At 38.1% G+C, this 14,501-nt stretch overlaps 1 protein-coding gene across 11 annotated transcripts in view; it reads right to left on the reverse strand.

The window, feature by feature from the left end:
* The window catches only part of KIAA1109 (KIAA1109 ortholog), a 90,768-nt gene that overhangs the window by 12,590 nt on the left and 63,677 nt on the right, over positions 1 to 14,501 (reverse strand). For 4 of the 11 annotated variants that reach the window (XM_029964032.1, XM_029964034.1, XM_029964035.1 and 1 more), the window contains 17 exons: positions 13,781 to 13,878; positions 13,317 to 13,502; positions 12,389 to 12,557; positions 11,689 to 11,900; positions 10,238 to 10,436; positions 9,589 to 9,648; positions 8,117 to 8,343; positions 7,403 to 7,606; positions 7,067 to 7,197; positions 6,448 to 6,571; positions 5,859 to 5,968; positions 4,950 to 5,040; positions 4,463 to 4,525; positions 2,635 to 2,879; positions 1,779 to 1,994; positions 1,311 to 1,491; positions 221 to 413 (listed from right to left, as the gene is read on the reverse strand). In XM_029964032.1, the coding sequence (XP_029819892.1) occupies positions 221 to 413; positions 1,311 to 1,491; positions 1,779 to 1,994; positions 2,635 to 2,879; positions 4,463 to 4,525; positions 4,950 to 5,040; positions 5,859 to 5,968; positions 6,448 to 6,571; positions 7,067 to 7,197; positions 7,403 to 7,606; positions 8,117 to 8,343; positions 9,589 to 9,648; positions 10,238 to 10,436; positions 11,689 to 11,900; positions 12,389 to 12,557; positions 13,317 to 13,502; positions 13,781 to 13,878 (2,709 nt within the window). The remainder of the gene's footprint in view (positions 1 to 220; positions 414 to 1,310; positions 1,492 to 1,778; positions 1,995 to 2,634; positions 2,880 to 4,462; positions 4,526 to 4,949; positions 5,041 to 5,858; positions 5,969 to 6,447; positions 6,572 to 7,066; positions 7,198 to 7,402; positions 7,607 to 8,116; positions 8,344 to 9,588; positions 9,649 to 10,237; positions 10,437 to 11,688; positions 11,901 to 12,388; positions 12,558 to 13,316; positions 13,503 to 13,780; positions 13,879 to 14,501) is intronic. The other 7 variants (XM_029964038.1, XM_029964037.1, XM_029964039.1 and 4 more) reach the window with 7 other exon arrangements.

Raw genomic sequence — 14,501 nt, forward strand, 5'->3', positions numbered from 1 at the left:
ATTATGGCAGAAACATTACTGAGACTGCTTTGGCAAACAAAGTCTAAAAATGCAGCTTTATGAACTGCATTATTGTTTCTGGGATCAGCTTTCTGCAGCCAAAGTTAAGGCTTGATAAACACAGAGCATCAGGTAAGGTGCAGCCGGATCCAAAGCCAGTAGATTACACCAAGGAAAGATATACATCCATGACAGATTCAGAAAGTTTGTCTATAAGTACCTGATGGGATGGGTGGGGGTTGGGGAGGAAGTAAGGTGTTAGTCTTGCTGTGGATAGTGCTAGATAAAGGAGGAGATGTGGCAGTGTCTTTCATACCATACAGCTTGGACTCTTTGGAAAGAGTTCTTGGCAAAGAGGATCCTCGGGAAGTGTTTGGCGATTCAGTCTTTAGAGTCTTAGAGTTGTAGTGCAGCTGGAAAGCAAACAAAGATCAATTTACTTCACACAAAGAACTCAATTTCTGTATAGCCATTTGGTGTCACTCCTTCCCTTCAAAATTTATTTGTTCTCATTATTTACACAAATACCATTGTAAAATACATCACATTCCAATTCATGTCCTACAAATATTAATATCTGAAAATTTAGTACAAAACAAAAAAATCAGTTAACAAACTCTAAAAAAAATAAAAAATTTACTGAAACACAGAGAACAGGGTAAAGTAATTATTTAGGAGCAATGTCTAAAGCTTGCTTCTCTGCTCTGTTGTGTCTCATGCATCCTGTGCCACCAACTATTTGTTCCTGTGCACACAGCTTTCTTTCTGTTTTACTGCATGGTGGAACTGTTCTACTACTAAACACAGGCATACAGAAATCTGCATTTAAAAAAATAACAACAATAAGATATTTCAAGAGTTCACACCTCCTCTTTGTGCATAATACAGTATCAGTGAAAATACATTACATAACAAAAGCTGTAGAGAATGTTTAATTCTTCCTAAATTTGACTAAAAGCAACAGGCAGGACATGAGGTGTAACTGTTATCCCTGAAGACAGCTTGGAATCCTGGAAAATGGACACACAGTCTTTCCATATCAAGAGACTAAAAGTCAAGCTATTTCAAGTGAAGAGCATTTGATTTATGCTCTGTTTGAATTGCATGAAGTTTCCATGCAGCAGTGACTGACTTTTCCTGGTTTTACTCCACAGGATTTCAAATCACAAAATACAAGAACATTTCTGTTGTGACCCTTTCTTACTAAGATCTAGAAACAGTGACTGAATAAACAAGGGAGTGTACAGTTTGATGGTGTTTGAGAGAAAACATTGCCATTGCTTCCCTGCTGAGTTACACCCTCCCTTTACCTTTACATCCACCCCTGGAATATAAAACACTGTTGTTTCCACATCACTCGATTTTGTCTGTAGAGATGATGGCACTTTCTTGCCAGCGAGTAAGTGAGTAGTAGATGCATAATTAGTTTGAAATTTCTTCTTTTTGGAAGGAGACTCTTGATCCAAACTTCTGGAACTCCGATCATAGCTCCTAAAAGAAATATCCTCATGTTATTAAAGGAATTTCCCATGCTGTACACAGGCAGAACAATTGCAACTTACAATGCTGCTATGAGCTGATAAATACTACAAATAAAGTGATGGTAATAAACTAATGCATATTTCTATGTTTTGCAAACAGGTCAGTGATTAGGTGCCATTAATTATCATACAGGTGGCTATAATTTAAATGATGGCAATATCAGAGGAACTCAACAGCTAAAGCAGAATAAAGTACTTAGGCCCTGTTCCTCCTAAGGCAACTAACACATTCCGTACCTCCGTAAACTGATGTCATCGTGCTCTTGCTGGAGCATTGTCGGGTGCAGCACACACTTCCCACAGTCGATTTCCACCCTGATGTCAAGTTCAAAGTCGATGTTTCTCTCCGTGGTTGTGCCAGTCACGCTCCTGTTGGTGGGTGTTGTTGGCCAGCGCTCGGTGAAGAGCTGCTGGACCGCAGCAAAGCCTGTGGTTTTCTTGCGAGAGGTGCCCCTGCACAGGATCAGAACATGGGCATCACATCCACCTGCACAGCTGGTAGGAGACCTTCTTGAACTGTGCCCACACTCAGTGTATCAGCTTTCAAAAACTTTCTGGAAAAGGCCTTATCTGATAAAGCAGCAACATGCTGACCCATATCTTCTGTTAACACGTTACATTTGTTAATATTTAGGGTGTTACAAAAAACAGCCTTTCTTGAATTCTCAATCAAAAAATGAAACAAAAATATACCCAGTAATTTGCATATTTGTAAATATTTGCATTGATGCATGCACTTTATGGAGGTATAATCACTGGATAAAACTGAAAGTTATGCTGTATTTGACTAATCTGTCATTTGGTCCCAATAAAACCTGTTCTGTGCCTCAAAAAAGAACTTCCCAAATTTTTTTATTCTGTTCCAAGCTCAAAAACTTCTAGCAGTTGCCTCCTTTTCCAATCAGAATTCCTCCTTCCCACACAGTCACCTCTGCTCAACACAACCTCCCCCGACTTCCACATGCACCCTTAAGGCAAAATTCGGTATTTCATCAGTAGCAGATTTTGTAGCTTTAAATGCAATATTTCAAGTTTGAAAGTACACTCAAGTATTTACTTCACTTCTGTGTTCTGCCTTAGGGCTGTTACTTACGGTGGTTTCTTATAAAAGTACGTCCTCTCTCTTTCGTGGTCATCCTCCTTGTCAGAGTCCTCGCTGCTGGATGACAAGCTGTCATCCCGGCGTCCTTCTTCAGGCTGGAAGGGAATGCCGGGTGAGAAGCCTACTGGAGTTTTGGGTGAAGCAAATACCGAGCATGAGCCTTCACTAGTAGATGAGTAATGGGAGGGACCATCAATAGTTACAGACAAAAGGTCCATTTCTGTCTCCTCTGGAAACTGATTATAGAAAGACAAAAAGAAATTAAGTTTTCACAGATAAGATTTCCATTCAGAACACAGTAGATAGATCTGGAAATAAAGAAGCAAGAGTGCTATGAGAAACTCTCACTCTCAAGTTCCTCATAATAAGGAGAGAGCAGGTAAAGGAATTGCCAGACAGATTATGAAAAAGAAAGCAATGAAAGCTTGGTGGGGAGACGTTTGCCATTGCCTAGTGATTGATCTGGCAGCTGAAGACGTATCATGCTCTCATCAATTCACAGGATCAGAAGGAATGGAATCATTTAATTTAACAAATATTTGACAGAAAAGAACAAAAGACAGCCAAAATCATCATGACTTGCAGAGGGGTGATGCATCCCAGAGTGTTAGTGAGGTGGGAATGCAGGATGCTACACAGAATGTACGGCACCACTCTGCAGCTCCGGGCTGCGCTCCCGGGCACGCTCCGGCCAAATTCCCAAAAGGAGCCTCCTGTCTCTCACATAAAACACGCCAAAAAGCACCACACAAGCAATTTTCCAACATTAAATTCTTAAAATGCCTGTGAAAAGTATCTGTGAGTGTTAAACACCAGCACTACCTACACAACGTTACTATAGAGCTACACAGTTGTTGTCTGCAAATGCCAATTAGAGCTCTGCTGAAGAACTGTCCTCATACTGTCAGAAAGATATATTTTTTTGAATATTCAGCATTTGATGCTTCTAAGTGTTCATAGCATTTTGCTATGTCGAAAAAAACTAAGCAAACTGGGCTTATACATAACAACAGGTAGGAGAGCTTTTATATGTGAATATATTTAAATGTGCAAAGCACATTTCCAGCTTCCATTTCTACCTCTCCCTCAGAAACAGGAATTTATTTCCTAGGACCATGAGGTGAGTTAGAAGGGAGAAAAAGTACATTGCTGTCTCTTCAGTTTGGTTTTTTTTTTTTACTTTCTTTTTGGCTTGGTTTTGCCTTCGTTGTTCTGTTTTGTATATGGAGTTTGCTTGGTTAAAAATGAAAAAAAAAATCTTTACTGTTTCCCTTGAACAAAAAACTGGTTTTGAAAGCAGTTAAAAAATTCTACCATCTGTTCTCAGGGTATTAAGTTTTGGCACATTCCCTACTCCCTATTATTTGAAAATATCTTATTCTGCATTAAATATAGGGATTTCAACAGAAATAAATGTGTGAGATGATGTCCTCCCACCTGGTAATTACTTTGTACTGGTGTTGATTGCTGCAAACTTGGAACACAACATAACAGATGAAGGCACACACACTAAAATCCTCTTCTAAAGCACATTTCAAGGCTTGACTTAGGTCACTCTACATCAGCCTTGATCAGTGTCCAAGCAAAATCCCAATAATTCATTTTACAAACAGTTTTAGGTCTACATAAGGGTGGAGAAGCACTTTGATTGGTGTTCATCTCATATGTAAAGTAAGCTCCTCTGCTTACTTTACATACTTAAATAATTTGAGATACATTCTGTTTAGCTGAGTGCAAAAGAGATGAAATATTGAAAAGCAGCTCCCTGTGAGATAAATTAGTTCTCTGGCAAAGAATACTTGTTTCTTCTTGGAAATACCTGAAAATACCCTTCCCCTGGACAGCTGGATTGTTGTGCAATCCCCAAAGCTGTTTGATTCAACTTAATTGGAAATGAAAAAAAAAAATACATAAATTAAAACAATTACAATAAACTCAGCCATGCAAAACAACATTTTAAAAATGAGAAAACATAGCAACAAAAAAAGAAAATCAACAATTCAACAATCCATTTTAAACAGTCAGAAGGATATACTTGTAAGGCCTCAGCAAACTAATACCCATTTCCAAAACTCTCCTGATTCAATTAATTTGTAAGTTAAGAAACTAAAATACATCTGTCTTGTCACAAAACAAGTCTATCTTCCAAAAACACATCCATAATTTGAGGCACGCACTAATGGAAACACACACACACACACAAAACCATTCAGGCAACTCAGGTTTCCTTAGATATTCCTGTCTCAGGAACTTGTGACCAACTGGCACAGGGAACATAATTATATGGCATATAAAGTAATTCTTACAGAATCTTGGATGTTGAAGGTCACTCTTGGCCCAGGAGATGCAGCATCTACACGGATATCTGGGAGGTCTTCACTGTCTCCGAGTCGAGAGCTGTAAGCAAAACCAAACCAAAACAGCTTGTTGGGTTTTGCTACAGGATTTTAGGGTCATCCTAACATTTAACAACACAAATAACACTTACAATTTTGTTATGGAACAAAGTATAAAATTTTAATTGAAGCACTTAAAGTACATGAAATACTCCTGCAGAGCTATTCCAGTTTGAAGCGAATTTCTGTTACAGAAAGTTCTATTCTCACAAGTCCAAAGAACTCTAGCACACCTCTCCACCTTTTTAATTTTCAAATCTTTTTACATTTGATACTTAATAATGCAACTTTTAATTCCAAATTTTGACTGCTTCAGCTGGATCTGCAGAGGCAATAAATACTTTACTAGGAGACGTCATTATACAACTACAGTTGGCTCAGCAGCCATTAAATGATGAAACAAAACCAATGCTGGTTACACAGGTGAAGAGATGAAGTGAAAATGATCATTCACACACAAAAAAGCATCTCCCTTCCTTCTTCTCATTAAAACAGGCCTTTTAAAGGCCTGCAAATCAAGTGTAGAAATTAGAATTATTACACTCTACCATTTTTGCTTATATACACTTCCTCAGCATGTCTTGAAAGCAGGATTCTGTAGGAAACCCTAAGTTGTTGTAGAAGTGGAATCTTCTCAGAGGTTTCAAAAAATGGAGAAAAAACTCTTTTTACAACATGCCTGCCCTCCAAAATGACCTCTCCTATCCAGTTCCACCAAGTACAGCTGCTGCCTACAGACTCTTAGAGCTGAAGTCCAATGGTTCCTGTGTTCCCTATGCTGCTGTTGCTATCACAGATCCCAAATTCCCAGCAGCTCACCTTGCTCTGTCCATTCTCTTCAGAGGTGGCCTTCCTGATGCTGAGATACTCTTAGACCGGCTATAGCTGGGTTTGTAGCTGAGACCCCACTTGTCTTTCAAGGAGGCAGCCTAAAACAGAAATAACATTTAAATGCAACAACTGGGAACAAAGAGAAAAACTCTGGAAAGCTAAAATATTATTTTATACAGCTGTGCCAGTAAAGTAAAAAGGTGGTTTTGTCCCCTAATAGCTAAAAATAGTCCCCTAAATAGCTGGATTCATTGGTCCAGCAAGGAATTATTTGTTAATATGTTAAGAGAATGTCTAAATGACATCTTCAAATGCATATTTTCTATTTCTTGTGCGTGTTCCAATAGCCCATTTACATTATACCATCTGTGAAATATCAATTTTCCTATCATTATTATTATAAGGGAGAAAAACCTTTCCCTGCCCCTCCTCCAGGTAAAGACGGTGCTGAACTATTTGATGCTTTTTAAACTTCCTTTTCCATTCCTAACATTTTCCTTGCTTTAATCAACATGCAGAAAAAGAAACATTCAACACAAGGGCTACAATATTTTTAAAGTTAATTAATCCTGCTCACCCTCATGCTGGATCGACGGAGCTTTTTCCGAACATCCCGGCGGATATCGTTCACAGCCACTGACTCCAGCTGCTGATAGCGCTGGATTTCTTGATTTATAGTCCCTTCACTTGCCCCTAATTTTCTGGACATAAATCATGGTTGAGTTATCTTACCAGCCATTTAAAAATCTGTGTTGTAACAATGCTTGCCCTGAGAATTATCCAATTTTCTCATTTATTTCAGCAGTTACTTATGACCAGTGTCAAATAGAGCTGCAGCAGTATTAGAATAAATGTTTAATCTAAAATACAGAGTTGAGATACAACTGCCCTTTGAATGGTGACAGCAATTTCATTACAAGTACAAGCAGTAAAACGTGTCTCCTCTTCATTATTTAACATGTAATGACCAAGCTCTGTATTCTCATCCCAGACAGATCCATATATAATAACTCTGTCTGGGGGAAAGGGGAAAAAAAGCCCCAAGCCCAACCAACCATGCCTGTGGAAAACTATTAATAAAATTCACAGAAGTTCAGGTGAAATTTGGGACCTTTGAAATATTTTTTCTTCAGGGTTTTCTCAATTATAGTACAGGAGATTAAAACAGCATGTCCAAGAAGCAAAAACCAACTTACTTTAAGTCATCAATAACTTTAGCTTGCTCATTGAGTTCTCTAATATCCACCAAACGTTTCATGAATTTCCTTCCTCGCTGTTCTCCAGTCTGGATACTGGAAGGTCCCTGCCGTCGGTGATCCACAATCTCCTGTTTAAAATAAATGTCTAATTAACACCTTCATCAAAAATGGGCCACGAGTACGATTTAACAATTGGCAAAGTGAATTTCACACCTCGAAATTTGGACTAGTGCATGCAAAAGAATCAGTTTCATCTCCAAAGGATTGGATTGGATTTTTTCCAGTGATCCAAAGCCCATCATTCAGTTAAGACACACTGTAGCTACTACATACATGTCCCCACGAGCAGGACCTGCCTGCTTTCATATGTGATCTGCTAGACTGGAGAAAATCCCGCTTCGCTGACCCCAAAAGATATTCTACAGGAACAGAGTATCGGTGGTTTGGGGGGCTCAAGCCCAGCAGGTGATTTACAATCCGCTGCCCAAATGTTAGCTTGGGTGCCTCTCCACACAAGGAACCTCCTCCACCTGATTTCTAAACAACAAACAGGAACATTAGTGCTCTGGGATGATGTTTTCACTGCTGGCAGGCAAGAGACACGTAAGATACACATTAAGGAATATCTGTTTAAACGTTTTGTTCTGAAACCAAAAGGCAAGATAAGCAGCATATTGTGTACAAGTACCAAAACAGATTTTTTTTTTAATTTGTTCATGTCAGTAATTTACCCTCCTGTGAAGAAAACCTATATCCAGCCACAGCTTTTATAATTCAGGCACCTGAAGTTATGTGCTGTGTCTCCGTATTTTCAAATCCAGATCACTATTTCCACAGAACATCAGTAGAAACATGATCTGTGATTTCCTGCCTTTGAAATAAGGAGTAAGAGAACACAGACACACATTTTTGATTTCCAATAACACTTAAATGAGCCACAAAGAGTAACACGCCAGACTCGGGGGAAGACTAAGATCTCTCCATTTGACCAAAGACTTCATCACACCTTTTCCAATTAGTAGCACTTATTTTGATTGATTCACTTACTGCATGTATGGTGGGAGACATAGTGTCAACCTCGTCCTCGTCTGAAAGGTCAGCTATGTTTACAGAGTTGAGGTCAGCAATGTCATCGATATCCTCCTCTCCTGTCAATGTCGTGAGGGTGTTGCCCAAAGCGTTCAGCCTTTTCCCAATGTTTGGATCCATGTGGACATCAATACCACACATCTTCCACAGCACATTCAGTGTCCAGGTTCCAGCACTACTGCTTTCTAGGGGGGGAAAAAAAATAAAAAAAATTAACTACTTTTTCCTCTTTTAAAAAATCCCTCATACTGAATTATGTATTAATTAGCTAAGACAGTGTTTGTCAGTTACAAAGAACTGTCTTTTCTGCCTGTTCTGAGAAAAACATACTCCACAAGTGAAACACTTGCTGGAAATACTTCCCAGCTCTGAAGTTAGTCTTCCTTTAGCAAGTGAAACATATACACAGGCAGAACTAATGAAAATACATTCCCTTCAGCCAAGCTGATGACAAGGAGAGACCACCTCCAACAACATATTGCAGCCAAATTACTATTCCAAAACAGAATTTCCAACAGCAGGAAACATAAAAGATACCTTTCTGCATGTACAAATGCTGACCTATTTATTCACATCTTGAACAACAATGCTGGAAGATTTTTTATGTGTAATGTGCCTGCTGAATATCCTGCCTTCCCAGGATTTTTCTAACAAGGGCATCACCTTCCAGCATCAAAATACAGAACTTGCTTTAAGTAGAACTACAAAAGATACTGGTTTCCTTTCTAAATGGATTCAGCTTGTTTGTCATCATTCACAACTCCATGTGAGGTAATTTTTTAATTTTTGGAGCATGTGTTTCATTTTTTTTTCCCCCTCAGCACAAAAAAAGCAAGTGGGGGACAAGGAGCAAAACTACAGGGGCAGGAGACACTGCAGATGCAACAACTGGGCAAAGAGATAAAGAAACAAGCAGCAGGTATGGCGACCAATATAGAGATTTCCAGCTATTTTTGAGGCCTCTGGAGAATGTCCAAACTACTCAGACTGGGAAGAGAGGGAGTTTGGGAAAAATAGAGGTTTCTCTGCAAGAGGTAAGGGAGGAATGGGAGCTCAGGGTGCAAAGTCTCAGCACTAGAAGGACTGGAAGATTTAGCAGTCTCTAGGACAGGAAGCAATAGGACAACAGTACTGTTATTGCAACTATTGCTGATTTTTCTCCCACCAAGGAACAATCACATCTACACTGTGTCTTTTCCTGCAGGTAAAAATCTGAAGCCAGTGTTGCTGATGTGACTCAAAACCTACAACAGCTTGGAAAGGTCACACAGATGATTTTACTGGGAAAACAAGACACTAAGCAAAACAAAACAAAACAAAACAAACCCCAAACCACCAATGAAATTAAAACACAGTTAAAGGACTCAAACTTCATATTTTATGAATGTTTTATTTATGTAGGACTTGATCTATTAAAAAAGGCATATTACCTGCTGCAGCTTGTCCTGTTGTCCTAGAACATACCTCATAGGTACCATCTGGCACAACACCTACATGAAGGATACAAAGCAGAATCACTGGTTAGGGAGGCAGTAAAAGTAGGTTTAGACCAGCACTTCCAAATCCCACCCTCAGGTTCTTGCCCTCTATAATTAAAGCATGAATGGTGTTGGATTGGAGATTTAGTTTGAATTCCCACTGAATGACTTTTCTTATTTAGTGAAGTGAATCTACTTGGTAACATCCAAGTTTATACCAACTTAATACTACATAAAAATTCTAGAATTTTCACTGTAATGAAATATAGATAGATATGTATAAAAAATTATAATAATCTGTATTAAACTATTAAAAACTTAGTGGGATCTTATGAAATTATATAAAAGCAACACATCCAACTCTTCCAACGTCACTCAGACAGAACTTAAATTATTACAATGAGATATAAAGCAACAAAGTTTATTAATAAAGGAAAACAAAAAGGAATACAAGTTGTTAGATCCATATTATTTTGCTTTCAGAAAGTCTTTTCTTTAAGTTTTTTTGGGAAAGTTCAGAAGTTTTTGAAGTCAAAGGGAAGGGCAAAAGTGCATTTATATCTGAAATAGCACTGTCCAGTATGAAATCACACCCACTTACATGCATTCATGACGAGATCTCCTCTTATTTCTGGTTTCCAGTCGTCCCAACTTGTCTCAAAGCCATCAGCAAACCGAATACAGAAGTTTTTAAAATGACCTTTGCTAACTAAAGACTCTGAGGAGCAGGCAGTGATTAAGGTGCTCTCAATAGTCAGGACTAAAGCAGAGCCAGTGTCAAGATCTGCGGTGTGGTTAGACTGGAAAAGAAAACCACAGGGAGAATTCACTGGTCAGTGCCATGTCAAAGGGATACTGCACGTGTATTAAATGACATTTATCTTTCCATACTGGAAACCTGATCCCCTCTTTGTATCTCCACATGGCCCATGACCACAGAACACAGGATCCATTCTTTTCTCCGTGAAGAGTCACACATGAGCTGATTAACAATGACAAAAAGTAGCTTTAATTTTTATGTGACTTGTTTTTTGCTTGTTTTGATATCTACAATTATATACAGTCTTAAATACACAGGTTGACTCATTCTTTTCCATCCTTGTATATGAAGATCCATATTTTACATAATTTACTATCATTTGTAACACATAAGAGCATAAAGAGCCATTGGCTTTGTCCACAGCTGCCAGATAGAACATTCACAATCAAAATGTTATGTCATTGTGACTTCCAGGTTCTTGGCCTCATTACTCCTTCACATTTCTATGTATTGTGACCATTTCCCTCTACGTCATTAAAATGATTCATTTCTGTTCTGGAATTATTCCCCATTAAGAATATTCCCAGTTCAATGTTCCCTTACAGAACAATTTGCATTAACACACTGCACAATGCACTGTGTAGCCATTACTTTAATACAGAAGTTATATTAAAGTTAACTGCACACTAGAGAATACATAATCCAGTGTAACATATTAGACTTACCATGTACTACAATAACACAATTGTTGTCAATGACTGCATTTTAAATATCTTTTCTAACCCAGTCTGAGTTCCTAAATAAAACTTTGAAAAACATACATACATACATATATCTATATCTATATAGATATCTCAAATTGTTATTCACACTCTCTTTCCTTGGTTTAATTAAACAAAGAGACAAGAGTCAAAACATCCAGTTAAAGCCAAGTTTTCAGAGTTTCTCTACCTATAATCATATGAAAAAGAAAGGATTCACTGGAATTTGTGATGGCAGCGTTCAAGAAATATATTCCACTGAAACATTTTCAAGGACTTTCCAAAGCACTCAGCTCATATGTGGTATAAACAAGAATCCATGACATTACCCCAAAGCACATAAACCAATTGAAACACACATAACCTAATTCTTCTATAAACAAGAAGAATTACAAGCCATGCCACTAGCCTATTTATCAGTCTATGTCTTTTATATTGGTGTGAAGAAAAATTGCATTTATGGACATAAAAGCCATGTACCACATAGAAATAGATATTTTAACAGACTTCTGATAGGTCAATTTTGCTTACCTGAGGTGTGTTTGTGATGGGCAGGCAAATTCCTAAGTCATTGACAGTCAGTTGAAGGAACAGGGTCCCAAAAGCCTGTGCAGAGGTTTGTTGGATTCCAGGCAACATATCTACTACTTCTTTTGTGGCCATGTGAATATCTTTATGTAAAGCCATTCTCTGTTCATTCCAGTTGTCATAAGCAGCCTTGTAGTTCAGCCAAAACAGCACAGCTTGAGGAGGAAACAAGAAATGCTTAATTGAAATCAACACATAGAAAAAACAATAATGCACATTGACCAGTAAAGTTGTGGGGGGTTTAAATTTTTTTTCAGTTTCTCCATTACTTTAAGATAGTGGATGTATAACAATGGACAGACACTCATTCAGGGTGCAGTGATCAGGCTCCTGCTGCAAAGGACAAGATGGATAAATCTGATGATTTACCATTGAAATTAAAATACAGAAAGTGCTGCTGCTTTAAGCATTATTCCTTTGTGAAGATTTACAACTACCTCCAAACCATCTGCAAACTAATCACCTCAGCAAGTAGAATTTTTAATGTTTGGAATTATCAACCCGTTGGCACAGAGCAGATCTCCCAAACTTCTCAGCTACTTAACACTTTGACTTAACATGAAATACGAGTTTTGAATAATCAAGGAAAAAAAAAATCTTCTTTAGTATGAGGACAAATCTGTAGCAATTGTCTCTTCAATACCTCTATCAAAGGCCACAGGCTGAGCAAAGACAATTGGCCTGTTCAGAGTAATGAGCACAGCTTCTCTGTCTGATGAGCCACTGATTTCTTCTCTTAGAGCATTTCTTAATCCAATTCTTGTCTTGAAATAGGCAACTTGATGAAAATCTGAGCCAGCTTCTTCATAAACCTTAAATGTTCAAAAAAATGGGATGAGGGAAAGGTTTGCAGCAGGGAGGGGACAGGGCATTGGAAAAAAGAAATAATGAAAACAGCAAGTTAAGATCTCTCTTTTCCCCTTTTTCTCCTCTAACCAGGAGAAGGCTATTTGAGGATATTCAATATTTGAGGATATTCAATATTCTTGCATTAAATTCTAATCACAGTGTTATTTTCCTTATTTATCATAAACTGTTAACTAAAATAATTGTTTATATATCCAGATCCTCTGCTGTGACAGTTGATTTATAGGTTTTAAGATTTCTGTTTGTTTCTAGGCATCGCAAAATACTTCCACATCAGAGAACCAGTGATTCTAGGTAACAGCAGGTTTAGGAATACAAGAAGTACAACTGTCAAACCAAGACAGACAAACTAGGTCAAAATGTAGGTCTAGCCATGTTTGGGTCTTCTCTGATCTTATTATTTCGTTCAAATACCCTAAAAATAAAAACAATATCAACAAAAATTTTGAGTTGGACTCAGCAGAAAGGTTATTACTGCTATAAAGGGCTAATAAGTTCTAAGATATTAATAGTATGGGGGAAAAAACCAAAACAACACCTCCATACTTGACTCCTTCCATCTTTTATGCATGTACACATTTGATACCCACTCCACAGCCAGATCAGGTAAGAACCAGCAGTGTAAAACAGCTCTTGGCTTGGTTATGTAGTTTTTTAATCCCACACTACTAGGAACACCGCGTGCAAAGATGTCGAGCACTGACCTGATGTTTAACAATCTGTCCTAGTGCCAGATTTAAATCCACCTGGCACTTCCCAAACAGTTTGAGGTAGCTGCTGCTTCCAGGCATTGCTTTGGTTTGCAGTCTGTTTGAGAGCTCAAGTTCAATCAGTCCAGTTTCAAATCTCACAGCCCGCATGGAGGGAGTTGTGGCTGTCACTTGAATTCCCTAAGGAATAAGGAAGGTACAAAGTTATCAGCATCTGGGTCAGGGACATAAAGAGAAGGAAAATAAAACAAACCACCAACAAAACCAATAAAAACCCTTTTCCACTGTGCAGCAGTAAAAAGAGGATATAATCATTTTTCCCACTTGAAAAGACTACAGGAACCAAACTTAAGGTCTTTTTCTTCATGCAGAGTATTCCTGATTCAATAAACTTTGAGATAAACACCCAAAAGCCACTAATGGCAGCTAGGGCCACTGTTCTGTCATCATAAGATTACCTTAAACTGTAGGCTCAAGGAGTAAAGAAGAATTTTTGGTTTGTCTCCATCTGTTGTGCCATCATGTTCATTCCAGAGAGGTATCGGCTGCTCCCCTCCTGTACATGTTAAATATACACTTTCAGAGTTTTAACAAAGCAAACATTTTAAAATCAACAGATACAAAGAGGTGAAAGTGAACTAAGCCTCATCTTAAACAGTGATTAATTGAAGATTTGTACAAACAAATGAAGGTTGAATGGAAGACATCAGTGCAGATTCTTATGTACAATTAATAGCTCTCTACTAAGAAGGAAGGCAGAGAGAGTCATGTTCCTTCCTCCTGGGAAACTTTCCACAGGAAGGCTCCAAGCCTGTAAGGAGTAACACCTAGTTTTCCAAAATGTATTATCTGTCCCCTGCACCAATGTATTCCTAATTATCTGACAATAAAAATTGAACACTTGACTAAATACTATGTAAACTGCATGAAAAGAAGAACTGAAATTATATCAGTATTTTCCAATGAGAGGAGGAAAGAGTATTCTGCAGTTATTTTATTTTTGTGTTTAATTCCTCATCCTGGCACATTTCATCCCAAGTTAGGTATCCCCACAGGCCCTAACTTGAAGGAGGAATCCTGGTTTTAATTCTTCCTGAGATGTGATCTATATTCCATCTTAGTTTATAGGAAGAGCTTGCTGCTGGAAAAAACCAAGCCATTAATTCTCTCCATACATGC

This window comes from Manacus vitellinus, unplaced genomic scaffold (genome assembly GCF_001715985.3).
Source record: "Manacus vitellinus isolate BGI_N305 unplaced genomic scaffold, ASM171598v3 scaffold_69_pilon, whole genome shotgun sequence".
NCBI lineage: Eukaryota > Metazoa > Chordata > Aves > Passeriformes > Pipridae > Manacus > Manacus vitellinus.